The sequence below is a fragment of the Vanessa tameamea genome, chromosome 10 (assembly GCF_037043105.1).
Source record: "Vanessa tameamea isolate UH-Manoa-2023 chromosome 10, ilVanTame1 primary haplotype, whole genome shotgun sequence".
NCBI classification, from domain to species: domain Eukaryota; kingdom Metazoa; phylum Arthropoda; class Insecta; order Lepidoptera; family Nymphalidae; genus Vanessa; species Vanessa tameamea.
In genome coordinates, this window is record NC_087318.1 from 1,525,653 (window position 1) to 1,545,600 (window position 19,948).

The 19,948-nt window shown below is 34.0% G+C and overlaps 1 protein-coding gene across 1 annotated transcript in view; it reads left to right on the forward strand.

The window, feature by feature from the left end:
* The window catches only part of Ds (dachsous), a 274,093-nt gene extending 254,149 nt beyond the window's left edge, over positions 1-19,944 (forward strand). The window contains exons 5-16 of the mRNA XM_026633661.2: positions 7,088-7,263; positions 7,704-7,933; positions 8,172-8,358; positions 8,852-9,275; positions 11,235-11,582; positions 11,684-11,838; positions 11,941-13,015; positions 13,110-13,830; positions 13,939-15,065; positions 15,497-15,787; positions 16,051-16,342; positions 16,607-19,944. Coding sequence (XP_026489446.2) covers positions 7,088-7,263; positions 7,704-7,933; positions 8,172-8,358; positions 8,852-9,275; positions 11,235-11,582; positions 11,684-11,838; positions 11,941-13,015; positions 13,110-13,830; positions 13,939-15,065; positions 15,497-15,787; positions 16,051-16,342; positions 16,607-19,235 — 7,655 coding nt within the window. The 3' untranslated portion in view covers positions 19,236-19,944. The remainder of the gene's footprint in view (positions 1-7,087; positions 7,264-7,703; positions 7,934-8,171; positions 8,359-8,851; positions 9,276-11,234; positions 11,583-11,683; positions 11,839-11,940; positions 13,016-13,109; positions 13,831-13,938; positions 15,066-15,496; positions 15,788-16,050; positions 16,343-16,606) is intronic.
* Positions 19,945-19,948: the final 4 nt, after the last annotated feature.

Below are 19,948 nucleotides of genomic sequence, written 5' to 3' on the forward strand. Positions count from 1 at the left end.
TTATACAAGCAACTTGACGCAAATGGGTGGTATTTGAGAACCTAGAAAAAGTTATATAAAGATGTTATCAACTTCGTTGTTAATAAAGAATGGTCAAAATGTGTGATCAACAATTGAACAATTCATCAATAATGACAAATATTAATTATTTTTAAAACAACAATATAACTCCTATGAATATTTATATGTAGATAACTATTTTGATCAAACTTACCTTTCAAGTCTGAAAAAAATAATATTATAATTATAGTAAACTTTAAATTACCGCAGATTAAAATAAAATGGCCACAAATCTGAAAAAAAAATTTTTTCTGACTTATACCAACGACCATAAATTTCTCAATTAGATTATTATTAAACAAAAAATAAATATTCGAAAATATAACTTATCTGTGGCCAGCAATGATATTAATAAATTTTTAAGCAATTAAACTTCGATCGGTGGAAGCAATATTGCAAATCAAATCTTTAGATTGAGAAGATACCGGCTAAAAATAATAGCATTGTGTTGTGTGTGATTGGTGCAAACAAACGTGGAGTGCACTCGGAAACGAAATCATATTTACTTTTAGTATAAAAGGTCGGAACTAAACTTATACGAACTTCACAGAAGATAATTGATGATTAACATTTTTTTATCATTCAATATTTTCCATTTCTCTGTTTCCATGGCAACATGCATGCGATATATATTTTTTTATATTTAAAAAAAGAACAGTAATATTTGACTTTTAGGAATTTAAAATTGGAACTTATTCTTTGCAAAACACATCTTGCACTTATAGTCGTGCTGTGCGTGAACATTTAATTTCTATCTGATCCAATACAATATACCTACGAAACTTATGTTAATTTTTATAACTATTTTCATTGTTCAACCATTCCCATTTAATTTTTAAAGTAACTGTATTAACACAAAACACCGCTAACATATCCTGCATTTTAAATAAATAGACTGAGGCCTATAAGTAGTATTTTGTTCTGATTCATTTGAACAAATCACTTTATTAATTTCGAGTAATTTTTGACTTATTATTTTATGTTATTATTTGAATTTAAAAAAAAAAGTATTTATAAAAAATAATTTGAATAGCTTAAGTTTACAACTTAGACCACACAGACTGACGGACAGTTCAGCTCAGAGTTTAATTAGAAAGAGCACCATAATATTGAACACCATTGCCCAAACGCACGCCCCCATCAGATTTATAGCTAACTCGCCCGGAGATAAACGTCCATTAATTAAAAAAATATAATTTAATGAGTTCAGACAGGCGCGGGTTTCCAATGTTGTGATTGTGGCAACTGCTACAATTTGTATTAGCGTTTTATGAGTTAAGAAGTATAGTCCTAATATGAATAAATATGAAACGTGTCAGAATTAAAATAAAGGCGGTTGCATGGATTTATTTCGAATATATATTACAACTTAAACTGGTTGGTTAACATTTTGTGAATGAACACACTCTTAGTAAGAATTATAACAGAAAGCGTTCAAGTTAGAAAAATCATACTTTCTAACATAGAGTTTACACGTTCGCTGAGAAAAGTATCAATATTATTTAGTTGTGCTATAAACCTAAAGAAACGACAAAGAAACAGATTTAAAAAATTTGGATGTCGCCGTAACGGTGTACGAAAGATTGTTGGGGATTCAAGGTCGTCTTCTTTGTAGTAGTGGGGCTAAGTGACCTAATGTTTTTGAGGAACGGAACTATTTCTCAGACGGTAGTTTTTAAGCAAATAATTCACCTATTTGACATTCCACAGAGTACAAATCACTTTAAACCACATGGGTTTTAATATGTTATGTGTCTTGTGCCTAAAATTTCGGGCTTGTTTAGTCCTCAAGGCACACAATACTAAGGATGTATGGCGTTACAATAACCAATAGACGTTGAATAACTGTTCTACCATTTGATAAAATAATTAAGTATACTAAAATTCTGAGTTAAGAACGAAATCCAAACTTGCCGAAGGACACGATCGTGAAATGTCAGAAAGAGATACGCGACATTGATTAAAATAATTATGACATTTAAAGGACACAAGTATCAAAATGGCGTATCACAATAAATACTCAACATTTAGCGAATGTGGAAGCATAAAAAAATGTTATTTATACTATGTTACTACATTGTTAGTACTATAAAATTGGATATAGTAATGTATATATTTAAACCATCCTCACAAACTAATCTTAAAGTCTAGTACAACAATAGCCTTAGGAGTTACAACAGCCGCAAAACTTCCGCATCGCCAGTCTGAGCTATTAAGAACTTTTTATTAAAACCGGAATAGAATAACATAAAGTATCAACGCTTATACCCAAAACTAATTATGATTTATCTTGAAAATTTCACTAATAAAATTAAAGTTACACCAAACGATAATTTAATGAACACGCGTGTGGTCACGGCGGTATTTAATCGAAATTTGATTAGTAGCACTCTTATCTATACGAAAACAATTATTAATTGCTATTGCGTAATGATTGATAAGATTTATGCAATTGTTAACATTCCCTTTATAAAATTTGAGATTTAAATAATTATTAAGTTACATCCTGCAAATACTTAATCTCACTTGTGAGGTGACGTCAGATAGGGAAGTATGGAAGAAGAAGACATGCTGCGCCGACCCCAAGTAAATTGGAATAAGGGCAGGAGGATGATGATGATGATCTTACAAATATATAACTGCTGAACTATAACCTTAATTCTTTTGATAAGGTTGGGACCTTACTATTATTGATGGTAGGGCTTTGTGCAAGCACATCTAGGTACAACTCACCCATGATATATGTTTTACTGCTGTTTGGAGTTCCAAGGTTGGTTCCAATAGTTTGAATTTCTACGGCGCCAATGTCTGTCTGGCCGTTGTTGAACCCTTACCATCAAGCGACCTATTATAAATAAACTACCAAATTGTTCATTTGGCAGATTTTCATTGTCATGATGTTTTTATTTATCGCCGAGCATGAGATGAATTAAAACACAGTTTAAGCATAATTTTATTTAAAAAAAATAGTGCATACCCGACTTTGAACCCGCAATCTTAGGTTATGATTAAAGTTATATGAGAACTGACTGACCGGTTCTTTTAAAATGAGAATCCTTTATTAATAAATAAATAAATATTGGTCAACATCACATACATTACTCTGATCCTAATGTAAGTAGCTAAAGCACTTGTGTTATGGAAAATCAGAAGTAACGACGGTACCACAAACACCCAGACCCAAGACAACATAGAAAACTAATTAACTTTTTCTACATCGATTCGGCCGGGAATTGAACCCGGGACCTCGGAGTGGCGTACCCATGAAAACCGGTGTACACACAACTCGACCACGGAGGTCGTCGAATTATATAAAATAGTTGGTGTTCAAGTATGGCGAGCTTTCTCTAAGTATATACAAAGGGTTTAAACTTTAACCTGACGCGTTTATCTGCTCTGTGTGGCCGATAGTTCAAATTCTAGAGTCATGTTGTAGAACATAGCAAAAACAATGAATTCTACGATTCCTAAACATGATTCATAACTAGGAACTCAATATCAGAGTCTTGGTAAATGTTGTAAATGTTTGGTTCGACGACTTTCGTTAAATTCTAATTCGTTTGAGCCATTATATCTGATTAAAAGAATTCGTATGAATATAGGTATTTATGTTTGTTCGTTTGTATGTATATAGGTTACTAACTCGTACAGTTTGAGATGAAGATGTTTTTTCTCTTTTATAATATTAATATTCGAATGGCTAAATGGGCCACCTAATAGAAAATGATCACCACTGTCCAAATACATTGGTGTTCCAAGGAATATTAACAATTCCTTCCAATGTGCTACCAATTCTGGGAACTAAGATTTCATATTCCTTGTACCTGTAGTTATAATAGCTTACTCATAACTAATATCGGAACACAACAATAGTAAATATTGCTGTTAGGCGGTAGTGTCTGATGAGTGGGTTATAGATACCCAGACAAGCTTGCCAGACAAGGTTTTGAAGCCTGGGTCAGTTCTATAAAATTCAAAAATATTAAGTAAGCTAGTGGATATGTATATATCTCGAGGCACCCCAGCTCTTTCTTCGTTTATATATGATCTATCCTTGAACTATGAGATTGAAGGTACTGATATTGAAAAACTGTATTGCACACTGTTGCAAAAAAAAACAAGCAGTAAAGGAAATATAAAATAAAACTATATGCATAGACGGCCTTATCACTGTTAGCGGTCTCTTACAGGCAACCTCGAGTGTAGTGAGATTAGAGCTAGAGATGGTTACTGCAAATATACGTATACATATAATGTAGCCAGCTATATTACTATATCCTTTGAAGTTGGCAAGACTAGCGTGAATAACACCCGTGGACGAAATCGGTCAGGAGAACATTATGCACATACATATTTGTGATATTTTTTTTCACTTCAAACCAATTATAAAAAGAATATATAAAACATGGTGACAAGCAAATGCTAGATAAATACATAATTGATAAATAGACACACCGACATACATAATCTATCAAGGTCATTTAAGGTGAACCTGTGAACGTCAAGTTTTTTTACTTCTCAAAAAATCAAGATGTGGTTCACGCTTTCTTGCAAGACGACACGACTGAAAATTTGAAATTCAATCCCGAGAAATCCAAGGATACGGTCGGGCTGGAGTCGAAAGCGCTCGCGCAACCGAATAAATTCAACCTCCATTCGAGGTCAACAAACCGAACCCTCGACGACAGTTTTTGCCTGGAAATTTCTATACTTCTTTTTTGAACACCAGCTCAATTATTTTCAACTTTTTATCCAACGTTATTTGGGCGGACTGGAACTGAAATTGTTTACACGATTTATGTGTTAAAATGCTTAGTGTTTAAGTGTTTACTTGAGACATCCATGACGGTTGCAAATCGCAATCAAAATCCATGTTTGATGATAATGACTTAAAGTGGCAAAAAATATTTGGATTTCTCAAATTGATTGAGATAATCATTACAGTACATCTGTTAGTACATACTTCAATATATTTCCACAATATTGTTTTTATATAAATTATATGAAAATCCTGAAATAATGTTGGACAATTAAAATATACTAATATTCTATTTAACTGTTTTCAATGGTGCATTTAAAAAGGCCAGCTGATTACCGATAAGGGTCAGAAATGAGCCAAGCTTTCTCGATCCCAATGCCCTTTCGAGATAATCGAACTTTCAGATAATTAATTCATTAAACTCAAATCGAGAATCGAATAATTCGCATAGAAGATCTTTACAACTCTTAATTGAAGCCCAATGTAGTCTCGTGAGCGAGATAATCGCGGTGCCATTAGTGATTTCAATTTAGAAGGGCATTTGTGAATACATTTTGAAAGAGGACAAGTATACCACATTTGACTAATGAATTGATTTGGGTGTCAGACAAAAGGTTAAATACACCTGTCTGTCTGCTAACTTATGAATGTTAGTGTTGGAAAAACTTCGTAACGGCCTCATATCGTTTTAGTGTAAATTATTCTTTATTATAAAGTGACAGGTTTATTTTGATAAATTATTTTTAAAACATTCGGATTCCTTTTTTAAATTCTTTGCAGTATTTAAATTAGCGTCCATCTCAGATTTACCATTCACATAGTCTTAAGAATAACTTCGTATAAATACATATTTTTCAATTTTATACATTGAACTGTAAATCTATTGAAATCTCCACGAATGCCGAAAATTGACAATTCAAAAACAAACATAACATTGAAGTCGCGCCGTAAAATCTTCGAAAATAAGACAATCGCATCACAGACTGTATAAAGAGGAAGGGACAAAGGGAGGACGCGGGAGTGCCGCAGGGGAGGGGATTCGTGGACCAGTTACAGAAACAAAGACTGCCCGGCACGTCGACGAATAAGACCGTATATCAATCTCATTGCGTCAACTGTCCTGCCGAAAACGACCGACGAAAAAACGCTCCGGCAAAAAGAGGCTGGGCGAAAAAAAAATATACGACATTGAATCGCTTACACTGTGAGAAGTGCCAATTAAAATTTGATAGATATAAAGCGGTTTTCGGCTGTCGTTCAGTTTGGCTTCTGTAAATAGATTTGGGTGTATTTATTTCTTAAATTGTCACGTTTGATCATTAAGAAAGTTTATAGCATTACGTTGCAAATTGACGTATTTAAAGAAACGCAAAAAAAAGATTTACTATTTAAAGAGAAGCAATCTGGGTTAAATGAAGCCTAATTAAATTTTTTTTTTTAAAATATATCTTATATCTGAACTAATTTTATGATCGAAAAAAAAAACTTATAAGCGTAACAGCTGACTAGGTTTATTAAATACAACTCCCATAAATGACATTTCAATACCATATTCCTTTTATAGATAACTTCATATTGATTACAAGTTAAAAGTTTAGCGTCATAATTCGGAAGTGATTCAGAAAAACATTTGAATTCATAAATATTTACAATTCAATAAAAATCAGCATTCAAGTTCGATCAGTACAATCTGAAGAAATTCAATCTCAACTTTTCTTTCTTGAACAAATTGATTCAAATTCTTCAATTAATCCTTGATGCTTTTTCTTAAATAAGTATGTACAAATGTCTCATAAGCGAACGTAAATCGTCCATTGTTTTTAAGTTTAGCACCTAAGACCTAATTAACCGCATATTTCAAATATTCCGCGCCCCTTAATAAGTGAGGCAACAATGTTACTGCATATTTTTAGCTTGTTTAAAGCTTCCATTGATTTCTTATAACACAAGTGTGTCGTTAATAAAGTTGTTTATCAAAATGTTCAAATAGTTGTTTTCAACATCATATATCTAGTTTTTAGGTTATTAAAGAACAATTTTTTGGCGAAATTTAAACAAAGTACTTCTAACAAGACTAGCCTACTCTTAAAAAGGACGAGTTCCTCAATATTTGCATTAATTTATTAAACGTTCTCTAATGAAATGTATCTTGCTTCAACAATATTTTTTTTAATTTTTTTTAAATTTTAAGATTCAATTTTTGGTTATACTTTTCTGATTCCTCTTTAATTTACAATATTTTGTTCTAAAACGTAAATATTTTAACAGGTAAGCAGCTAGTTCGCTACAGCATCGTATCTGGTGATGTGGATAACCGCTTCACAATTGAACCTCACACTGGTGCCATCAGGACTTCAGGGCAGTTGGACAGAGAGACTACTTCTTCATACCTGCTTAATGTCAAAGCTGCTGTTGGCAATCCAGCGAGCTATGATCAGACTCAGGTACAATTATTGAGAGCTTGTAATCGTTTAGACTTGAATCTAAAGCGTTTTCAATGTAAAAAAAATATATCCAACACTTTTACGCGTTGGCTTTGAACTTGAAGATATATTATAGCGATTTTATTTCACCTAATAAACTATTACTACGTTGCGTATGTATCTATACTTTTGTTGTAACGGTATAATCTGTTTCTTCTTTGTTAATTGTATTAATTGTTAATATATAAATATAAATATTGGACAACGGTACCACAAACACGCAGAACCAAGACAACATAGAAAATTAACTTTTTCTACGTCGACTCGGCCGGGAATCGAACCCGGGACCTCGGAGTGGCGTACCCATGAAAACCGGTGTACACACTATTCGACCACGGAGGTCGTCGAGTAGTGTGCAATTATGTGATAAATCATTTTATTAATGCTTGAACGATGTGCAGGTCCAGATAACATTAGAAGACGTGAACGACAATGCTCCAGAATTTGGGACGTCATCAGTAAGAGTATCCGTCGCTGAATCAGCTGCCATCGGCTCCGTGGTGTATGCTGCAAGAGCAACTGATGAGGATGGAGGGAAAAATGGTCAAATAACATACAGTCTCGTCTCTGCTACTGGTCCGTCCAATACTTTTGCTGTGAACCCTCAACACGGATTAGTCACCTTGTTAAGGTAATACACGATTTTAATATTACATATTTTTATTTTTATATAAACTAAGCAATTCGTACTTGAAGTTTTTAATGTCAATACAATATATTTATTTATAAAAATAAGATTTTTTATAAATTGGACTAAGCATGATAATATAAAAATCTTTAGTATAGTCGTGATTTTGAAGTTACTTATCTTTATAACTAACCATAATTATCATCATAATTTTTAAAGAAACATAACATTAATTTTACAGATCATTAGACTATGAGAATCTCGTTCGTCATACCCTCATAATTTCTGCCAAAGATAATGGAAGCCCACAGTTAAGTGCTAATCTAACACTTGCTGTAGATGTTCAAGATGTTAATGATAATACTCCAATATTTGAACACGACACCTACAGCACCAATGTATTGGAGTCAGATGCTGTTAATTCAAAGGTAAGGAGAGGGGTGTGTATTAAATGATTCATAATGAACAAAAATTGTGCCATTTTGAAATATTAAATGTCTAAAATATAATCGAATTTATTATCATAGTAATTTTGTAAACGAGTCTTGCGTCTATTTTATTTTTTGTAAAAACGGTACAAAGGGTATCCTATAAAGTATAATTAATAAATTAATTTTAAGGACATACATCATTTGATAGATTCATCGAAATCATCTATAATTTATCTTTAATTAGGCATTTTTTTTTATTCTCACCGCAACGTCGATTGATAATAATCTGTGAAAACGCTCAAATGAAACAAGTTTTTCGGTATTAGTTTCATTTGCGTGACTATGTTTTTATGGTAAAAGTGTCAGATTGCCATTATTATTTTAAATGATATTTTCAAATATTTAATACTTTAAATAATATTGTATCATGAATACATTTTAACGATTTTACAAAGATTAAAGTTTTATTTAAAGAACAATTCTCTTTCAGATTTTAGAAATACAAGCCATAGACAAGGACACCGGTAACAATGCGCGCATAACCTATCGCGTCGTATCTGAGAATAATACAAACGAAGAGTATTTTAAAGTTCAACCGACTACAGGCTGGGTGTACCTCGCTAAACCTCTCGATAGAGAGACGATAGCTAAACACAAAATGACAATAATAGCTACAGACAATGGTATCCCGCCGCTGTCAGCGACTGCCAGCCTTATTGTCAACGTGGTAGATGCTAATGATAATGATCCAGTTTTCTCACAAACCGCCTATGAGTTTCGAGTTGAAGAGAATCAGAAAGCTGGTGCGTTCGTTGGAAAGATATCAGCGACTGATGCAGATTTAGAAGATAATGCTGCAATTAGATTTAGCTTGTTCCCCTCTAATACAAGCTTCGTCGTCAATCCCAATACAGGTAACAAATCAAGCAATAACATTATATAATTTATTTAAATTAATAATTTGTCAATTAGAACCAAAACAGCCCAAGTATAGCCAAGAACAAAAATCACAACAATATAGATAAAAATTTACAATCTATAATGGTGTCCATATGACATTTCACTTACTTAAAACAATGCAATTTACCGTAATTTCAACGAGCATCCTCAATACTATTTGATCAGTTCGAGAATTATCCCTGCAGTCAACCACTCTACTATGTTTAACTAGCCGGTGCCTTTGAAAGTTAAAACTCCAAGTGTATTTTGACTTAAGACTCGTCGACTAAATAAATATACTTAAATAAACAAAACTGCATTAATACCTGTACAATTTAAAGGATAGGGAGCAGTCTGAAGAATGTTTGTCGACCATCTCATGAATATCGTTTTCGATTATATATTCGTGGAATCTTTTCATTGTATTTAGGACTAATATTGGAAACACAAAAACAATATTGATTTGTTTAACTTGTAAATACATCTGCTAAATTGTGTTTTTCAATTATATAGTATATATTTTATAGTTAGAAATATGGACTTAAAAGCTTCGATTCGTGATATTAGTTAATAGGCTTTCGTTTCGTGACCATTTTTAATTCTGTTTGCATATCGATGGTGGGCTAATAAAGGAGGGGTTAGTCGTTATCGCCTTTAACTGACTGATCAATGGTGGGACGTTCCATCTCAATTTGGCTTATCAGCGATCGACACCCCGCGAGCTAGTTAGCGCATCTTTAGCGACCGAACCCCATGTGAATCGGTAAATCATTGTCCATGACAACTGTATGCGGTCGGTACCACTGATAGGGAATTCAGATTTCAACAGGTGCTTTTTCGGTGGGCAACACTCACCCTCTTATGTCCATAATCGTTCGTGACTTGTTTGTTTTATTCGTCGGCGTTTCAAAGACGGCGTTTGACGCCGAATTGCGGATACTTGAATCAATTCTTAATGCCAATTATTGACGATTTCAACCCGAACGGTACATGTTATTTATACATATGTATGAAGATCGGTTTCGATTCCCCATACATGACTGTCAAGTTTCGTCGATAGTAAAAATAAATAAAGTATTTTAACAAGGTCGTAAAAAGGTTTCGTAAAAAATTTAATATGTTATTAATTCAATTACATATTCAATATTAATATTAACCAATGTTTTAATTGCACAAGTAAATAAAACAAGAATCAATTTTTGCAAGTAATATCACGGATATAAAAAAATAAAACGATGTCAATATTGTTCTTTAGTTTTTAATATCTGTCACAAGTGGCAGCGACAATGAATGAATGTGCGTCAAGTGCAAGTTATAAACGTCGGCGCAAGCGCAATCGCCTTGACCCGCCATTAACTATTATTAAAATATTGCTTTGTAGACGCTTTACGTTACTCTTCCATGTTTTATTGCGAGCCTCGCCATACCAGATACTGTCGTCGAGTATTTAATGTTCATAAGTTACAAATGTACCTGTAGGACGTACACGTTCAATCCGCTTCGTTGACGGATACCTTTTTATTTTTACATGCACCGAAATGAATTACTATGAGGATTTGATTAAAAATACAATTAAAATCTTCTTAGTATTACAGTTGTGTTCACACTTAAAGATGAAATATATTTTACTTTAATACATTAGGCACATTAGGCAAAGGTTAATATTATTTTATTTACATCGACACCTTTAAATTATTTTCAGAATTGAATTAGTATTTAAAAATAACTGTAAACAATTATTATTATTAAACAATTATAACATAAATAAAACATAACTGAAGTCAAAAATGATGAAGCTATCTTCAACATTAGAACGTGTAAAATTTATTTGTAGGTTATAATATTATTAACTTATTTTTTAAATTAAGTCTCTACAAGTAATGATTTCAAAGTAATTGCTATAATTTGTTTTTAAATATGTATTTTTGTTTTAGGAATTATAACAACAAAAGAAATTTTAGACCGAGAGTTCAAAAATTCCTATTCGTTATTTGCTGAAGCAAGAGACCAAGGATCCCTTCCCAGGTCAAGAAGAGTTCCAATATCAATTAAAATAACGGACGTAAACGACAATTCACCAGAAATAATTGATCCCAGGGAAGATGTAGTTAGCGTAAGAGAAGAACAACAGCCTGGAGCAGAAGTGGCTAGAGTTAAAGCTATAGATAGAGACGATGGACTAAATGCCTCTGTTGTATATTCCATTTTAAATGAGAGAGATATGGATGGTTTTGGCGTTTTCGTAATTGATTCAAATACAGGCGTTATCAAAACGAGTACAGGTAATGATTATAAAATAATATGTTCTTCAAACCATAACGATGTGAGATATAAGATTCTAGACATTCTGAGATTGGTATTCATATATATTTTCTTTGTACAGTTCTGGATCATGAAGAGAGATCAATTTATCGTCTAACTGTCGCAGCTACAGATGGAGGACTGCCACCAAGACAAACTATACGACAATTGAAAGTAGAAGTACTAGATTTAAATGATAATAGACCAACATTCACAAGCTCTAGTTTATCATTCAAAGTGAGTATCAAAAATTGTGTTCATATGTAAAGCTATATTTTTTACATAAAAATTAACTATTAATGTTTTATTTTATTTATATATTAATTTTTTGTATAATAGGTTAAAGAAGATGCCAAAATTGGTCATATAGTCGGAATAGTAGCATGTTGCGATAGCGACTTACATGAAAATACGATAACTGACGACGAGGAGAGACAAATTTCATATTTACTAATGTCACTTACATCAGACTATTCTCCCGGCACATTTGAAATAGACAGAAGAAGTGGTTCTTTGGTTGTTGCAAGACAATTAGATAGAGAAATACAAGACGAGTACAGATTGGAAGTAAGAGCCTTGGATACATCAGCTACAAACAACCCGCAAAGCAGTGCTGTCACTGTTCGTATCGAAATTATCGATGTTAACGATAACGCACCTCAATGGGATCACGATCCTATTAACATAGAGGTGTCTGAAATAATTTCTGTTGGTACAACAATTTATAATTTCACTGCTCAAGATGAAGATTCAGGCCCTAACGGAGATTTGAATTACCATATAATATCATCTCTACCAGTTAGTAAAAATGTTTTCAATTTAGATCCCCTAACCGGTTCTCTGAGTCTCATTTCGCCTCTCGATTATGAATCATTAAAAGAATATTGGTTAGTTGTCGAAGCCGTTGATCTTGCAACTAATATATCTGAGAGATTGGTAACTTCAGCAACAGTTCACATTTCTGTTATTGATGCAAATGATAATACTCCCACTTTTGTTTCGGCAAATAAAGTATCAGTCACATCAAATACTCTTTCTGGTATTTTATACCAAGCTTTGGCAGTTGATACAGATTCAGGAGATAACGGAAGAATATCATATTTCATATCAGGAGGAAATGACCACGCTTATTTCTCAATAGAATATAATACTGGTAAGCTCACTTTGGCAAAGAAATTCTCTTCAGACCTTACAAGAGTGAGACCAGGGCAATATAAGCTGAATTTAACTGCTTCCGATCATGGTGTGCCGTTTCCTAGACAAAGCCATATGACATTACTATTAAGCTTACAAGAATCTACTAATGTACCACCAAGATTTACAGACTCCTATTATAGAGCCAATATTAGCGAAGATATTCGACCAGGCAGTTTCGTAACTAGACTTTCTGCTAAGTCATCTCGAGGAAATTCAGGTGTGTATAATATTATTTCTGTATAAATATTACAAATGGAATAAACATGAAATAATTTGTTCATATATAATAAATTATGTTACTTTTGTTCTAGGTAACTTGAGCTTTATGATACCATCTGGCGTTGCTGGTGATAAATTTACCATTGATGAACGTCTCGGCACAGTTACTGTTACCACTAAAATTGATAGAGAAGAAGCAGATCAGTATACTTTTCCTGTTTACGTTACTGATTCAAGTACTTTTCAGTCCACGACAAATTTCGATGTGGCTACTGTATCTATAAGTATTTTAGACGTTAATGACAACCCACCTTCATTTAAACAAGGATCCTGTTATACTTTAACGGTACCAGAGAATAATGAGCCTGAAGTTATACATACAGTTGCAGCAACAGACAAAGATATAGGAGCTAATGGTATAATTACATACAGCATTATATCTGGTAATAATGGAAACAAATTCTCGATTGATGCCACAACAGGCAAACTCACAGCAAAAACTTTAGACAGAGAAACTCAGTCGAGATATGATTTGACAATATCCGCGTACGATCACGGTTCACCAGTAGCATTACAAGGATCTTGTAATTTAACCATAATGGTTGAAGACCAGAACGACAATGACCCTGTATTTGATACAGGACATTACTCTGCTGCGATTCCTGAGGATGCATCCATTGACACGTCCATTATTAAAGTTAGAGCAACTGATGCGGATTTAGGCTATAATAAACGAATAGTATATTCATTAGCAAATGAAAGTCAAGGCCTATTCAGAATAGATAACAAGACTGGCGTTATATTTACAACTGGGTATGTAATAGTTGTACATTCATCTAAATATAAATTTTTAGGATATTATTATAACAGGTGTTTTGAATTTTGCAACGTTATACTTAAATCAATGTTTTACTTTTTCAGATACTTTGACCGTGAAAAAACTAGTAGCTATCGTTTTGATGCCGTTGCCACAGATCAAGGTCGATATGTAGCACGGTCGCAAAGAGTTTCCGTAGAAGTTACAATTAATGACGTAAACGACAATAAGCCTATATTTACCAAATATCCATTCAAAGAACAAATGGCCACATTAACTCCTCCTGGGCAAAGTCTAATACGTGTTTCGGCCAGTGACAATGACATAGGCACTAATGCTGAAATACTTTTTGAACTCTTAGATTCGTCAAATCACAAGTTTCGCATAAACCCAACTACGGGAGTTCTTACTGCTACTCAAAGCTTAGCTAGTGAAAACGGTAAATTAATACACCTTAAAGTAATAGCAAAAGACAAAGGAAATCCCCCGCAGAGCTCAATAGGTCTTATCGAATTACGTGTTGGAGATTTTTCTGACCAAACACCAACCCTTAATTTTCAAAATTCTACGTACAATGTAACAATTGATGAAAATTTACAATACGGAAAGGATGTTTTACAAGTAACAGCACTGAGAAGTGACGGACGTCGGCAAAGAATTATTTATGAATTTGGCAATGGAAATGACAAATATGCCTTTGAAATTGATTCTAATACCGGCGTCATAAGGGTAAACAACTCAGCAAATTTAGATTATGAATCATATCCGGGACCAAGAAGGGAACTAGTAGTTGTAGCCAGAACAGAAGGCGCTCCTATTTTGTATGGTTATTGCAATGTAATAGTTAATCTTTTGGACCAAAATGACCACGCTCCTAGGTTTACACAACAACAATATATAGCAAATGTTTTAGAAGGCAACACAAAAGGAGAGTTTGTTGTTCAATTAGCTGCTAAAGATGGAGATCGGGGAGCAAATGCGCGAATACTTTATCACATTGTTGATGGTAATCACGATAACGCATTTATTATTGAGCCTGCCTTTTCGGGCTCAGTAAAAACCAACATAGTTCTCGATAGAGAAATAAGAGAGGCTTATAAACTAACAGTAATAGCGACTGATGAAGGCAATCCTCAGATGACGGGGACGGCTACTCTCAGAATTAACGTTGTTGATGTCAATGACAATCAACCGACATTCCCACCGCCAAATGTCATCTCAGTAAGCGAAGGTATGTTTCAAGTTTAGCACCTGTTTACATATTCGTTTTTAAATTGCTGTAGGGCGCCCTATCGGCTTTGCGATATAAATTGGTAGAACAAAAAATGCTTTACAAAGAGGGAGGCATTTTACATAATTTGTATTCTCGACTCCGCGGCCGGCTTACATTGCGACTTTTCGATTCCAGCGCCGAGATTAAATAAAAGAGACTCCTTTAGAATCAATATTTATTGGATGTTATTGCATTTTTTTCGAGTGCATGTTTTACTGGTGCCTCCCCGACCAACGGTCCGCTCTCCTTTTTTATTTGTTTTTATATCATTGTACTGTGGGCGAGTTTTGTTTTAGAGAATTTTATTTTGCGAATCCTTAAAGTGGCAGTCAAACGAGAGTAGCGTCTGCGTGTATAGCAGTTTTTTTATTTATTTTATCCATTTACAGGAGCGGAAGTCGGCTCAGTACTTACATCTGTTACTGCAAATGATGTCGACACGTATCCAGCTCTGAAGTATGCGATTGTTCAAGGAGATAACACTTTTTCAATAGACAGATATAGTGGGAAGATTGTCTTGAACAGGCCACTTGATTATGAAAGCAAAAAATTTTATGAAGTGAATATAAGCGCATCTGATAGTGAACACGTTGCAAAGACAACTTTAACAATTAAAGTGACGGACATTAATGATAACACGCCTGTTTTTGACGACATTTCATATAATAGAGTCTTGCCTGGTAAGTATTTTCATCAGGTGTTCTATTTCATATATTAAGGACTTGTTATAATATAATGTTTAATACTTTACAATAAACATTATTTAATAGTTAAGTATATGTAGCTGTAATACGTCACGAGCTATATTACACATCTCCATTTAATTATTACGACTGAATTTTCAACTAACTGACCGCCTTCAATACAAAATTATCCAATATGATGTGTTTTTTTAATAAAATAGTATTTAAAAACAAATGTTTTTATTTTAATTTAATTTCAGAAGGCAGCGGCACTATTGAAATCGGTTCAGTCAACGCAAAAGATATTGACAACGAGAATAACGGGAAGATTTCGTACTCCATTGTACAGCCCAGTCCTGGATACTACATTGATGCTGACACCGGGGTTTTGTATGTGAACTACAGTGCTTTGCCCGCTCATCAGAGTGATATGCAATTGGCTGTGATTGCAACGGATCACGGTAAACCAAATAGAAGTGCCGTGGCATCAGTAAGGATCAACACTGGCGCGTCATCGGAAATAAAACCTTTTATCGGACAAGATACTTATAGGTACATTATTGTTTCATTTAAAATAAATTAGCGATTACCTATATTTTTATAATTCACCCAACATATGTTACACTCATAGCAAGATTTAAGAGTTCCCCTTAATAAAATTAAAATTAATTAAAATCATGCAAAATATAAACGATATTGTAAGCTAATGTGTATGTGTGTGTCGATATACAATAGCTTATATTTATTCGATACAATTTATAGGACCAAAAAAATTTAAACAGTTTCAATTAATAAAAAAAACATTATTAATTACAGAATCACAGTCAATGAAGACACAGAAAAGGGATCATCACTTCTTCAAATTGGTGGAATTAACGATGTTCTCAAAAGATACAACCTTGACTTTCACATAATATCCGGAAATGAGGGTGATGCTTTTGATGTCACGACAGAAGGAGCTTTGATACTTGTCAATAGATTAGACAGAGAGTTGCAAGATTCATACGTACTTGGCTTAGCTGCAGTAGAACAAGGCAAAGTTCTGTCTTACAATCAAAATAAAACATCAATTATGATATTTGTTACGGTAACGGATGCCAATGATAACGCTCCGATGTTTTCAGTAAATGATTTTGAACTCACCATCAGTGAAGACGTTAAAATTGGCCATACACTAACGCAATTAACAGTGACCGATGCTGATTTGTATGGTACACCAAACTCCGCGATTATTTTTAATATTACTTCAGGAGACGATGAAAAATCATTTTATGTGCATCCAACAACTGGTATTTTGACTGTTAATAAATCACTTGACTATGACACAGGAAAATCAAAACACAAACTTATAATAGTCGCATGTGATCAAGGCAGTCCATGCCTTTGTAACGTTGTGTACATAGATATCGAAATTCTCGACGAAAACGATAATATACCCACATTCCCTGTAAGTGAATATTTCGAAACAATAGGCGAGAATGAACGCGTCGGAACATCGGTATTCACAGCTAGAGCTACAGATCTTGACAGAGGCAAATATGGAAAACTAAATTACTCTATAGTACCATTGTCTACAAATTACAATAGAAACGATGACTCTTGGAAAATGTTTCAAATAGATTCCACAACAGGTCTTGTGAATACTAATTCAGTATTCGACTATGAACAAAAGAATAAATATGAGTTTTCCATAAAATCTTCTGATTTAGGCGGTAAAAGTTCCACGGTCAAAGTGAGAATTGACATAGAAAGTCGAGACGAGTTTTATCCCCAGTTCACTCAGAAAACCTACAATTTTGGAGTTCCGAAATCTGGATCATTACCAGCAGGCTACATTATAGGACAAGCGACGGCAACAGACAGAGATAAAGGTATCGATGGGCGCATTGTGTATCAGCTATCAACTTCACATTCATACTTTAAGATTAATAGAACAACAGGCGTTATTATTTTGAAGAAGAAAGTAGAATCAGTTAAAAACTTATTCGGTTCTGATAAATCTATAAGCTTAGTGGTTACAGCCAGTTCAGGCAGGCAAGGTTCTCTTACAAATAAAACTGCAGTTGAAATATTACTTGATCCTTTAGCAGTTGTCTCCGACCACACAAATCAGATCAACGACACGTCTATTGCACAAAGCAGTGGGCTTTCCGATTGGGCATTAGGATTATTAATTGCATTTATATTTATTATTATAATATTTGCAGCGGCATTCTTATTTTTACATATGAAAAATAAAAGGCATAAGAAAGTCAATAAGCCAGGACTCAGTTCTGAAGGAGTTGGAGCGTCAAATAGCTATGTAGATCCCAGTGCTTTTGATACAATCCCTATACGAAATACAGGTCCCGTAAATTCCGCCAATCAATTTGCTCCCCCAAAATATGACGAGATACCTCCATACGGGGCCCATACAGCGAGCTCTAATTCAGGAGCTGCAACAACTTCTGAATTGTCTGGTTCTGATCAATCTGGATCTAGTGGCCGTGGATCAGCAGAAGACGGTGAAGATGGCGAAGATGAAGAAATTAGAATGATAAACGAGGGTCCGTTGCAACGAGAAGGCCTGCATAGACAGGCTAGTGGAGTCGACGATGATAACCTCTCTGATGTTTCTGTTCATAACACTCAAGAATATTTAGCTCGATTAGGAATTGTGGATACTGGGACTGGGGGAGGAGCATCAACGTCATCTCGAAGATGTTCAGAAAATGTTGGTAATAAAGACACAATGTTGCATCACGGACCAATAGATTCAATGCATATATTTGACGAAGATGGCAGTCACGAAAACGATATAACAAATTTAATTTACGCTAAGCTTAATGAAGTTACCGGCAGCGAAAGAGCTAGTAGTGCTGATGAAGCTAGTGCTGCCGTTGATAGAGCGATGGCTTTAGGCGCTTTCCCAAGTGCACCAGGTGATAATACTGCTGTACCTACTGCTGGGCCATCTATGACGGGAAGTCTAAGCTCTATTGTTCATTCAGAAGAAGAGTTGACTGGAAGCTATAATTGGGATTATCTACTGGATTGGGGACCACAATATCAACCTTTAGCACACGTTTTCTCTGAAATCGCACGTTTAAAAGATGATGCGGTGTCATTACAAAGTGGTAACAGTGGTGCATCAAGTGCTAAGAGTAAAGGAACATCAATATCCGGTGGAAAGAGTGTCCCTCCACCTTTACTCACAACAGTTGCACCAAGAAGTTGTCCTGCTCCATCATTATCATGTAGGCAACCACAACACTTATTACCAAGGTCTCCTATTAGTCATGATGTTCCTGGTGGATTTTCCGCCGCTGCTGCTATGTCACCGTCCTTTTCGCCATCATTATCTCCATTAGCTACTCGATCACCATCTATGTCACCACTTGTAGGGCCAGGTCTTCCGCCTGCGCCAGGCAGTAGAAAACCTCCTCACTCAACAATGAGGATGTAAGTTAGACTATTTTTTGTATTAATAAATATTTTGTACATAATTTAGTACTTGACTGTTTGCCTTATAAGTATTGTTTTAATAGTATTTATTGATTACCGATGTAATCGGATTAGTTTTTTTTTGTAATTTAGCATCATTTTGTGCATGTTAATTGTATTTTACTTCCCTGGATATGCTCAAAGTGATTATAAGCGCTTATTACCGATTTTACGGTAGATGTAAATAATGTCTTCATTCGGGTATAACTTTAACTGTACATATTAGTTTGTATATTATAGTGCCTTGTAAAGAGAATGAAATGAAGACTGCCATGTTATTGTAACGTATAACACAAACGAATCAGCTTTACTGTAAGCTATAAGGTTACTCTTAGATACAGCAATTTATTGTAAGCTTTATTTTGTATTTGTAATATTGTATTTTTATAATTGAAAATAAAATCTTCGATGCAATAATTTGAACTTTTATCTTTAAGACAATAATCTGTGCCTCCATGATTGTAACTGATATATCTAGAAATATTTTATACTGTGATTTTCGTCTAAGTATCGAAAACGCCTTTAGGTGCTTGATTTGAAATAATTTGATATACATTTTTATATTATGTATATTGTATTTGCCTAATCACATCAAATTATTTCAGAATAAGTGATATTATTTGTATATAAATATATTATTAAGTTCCAAACGACTGTCCAAGATGTTAATAGAAA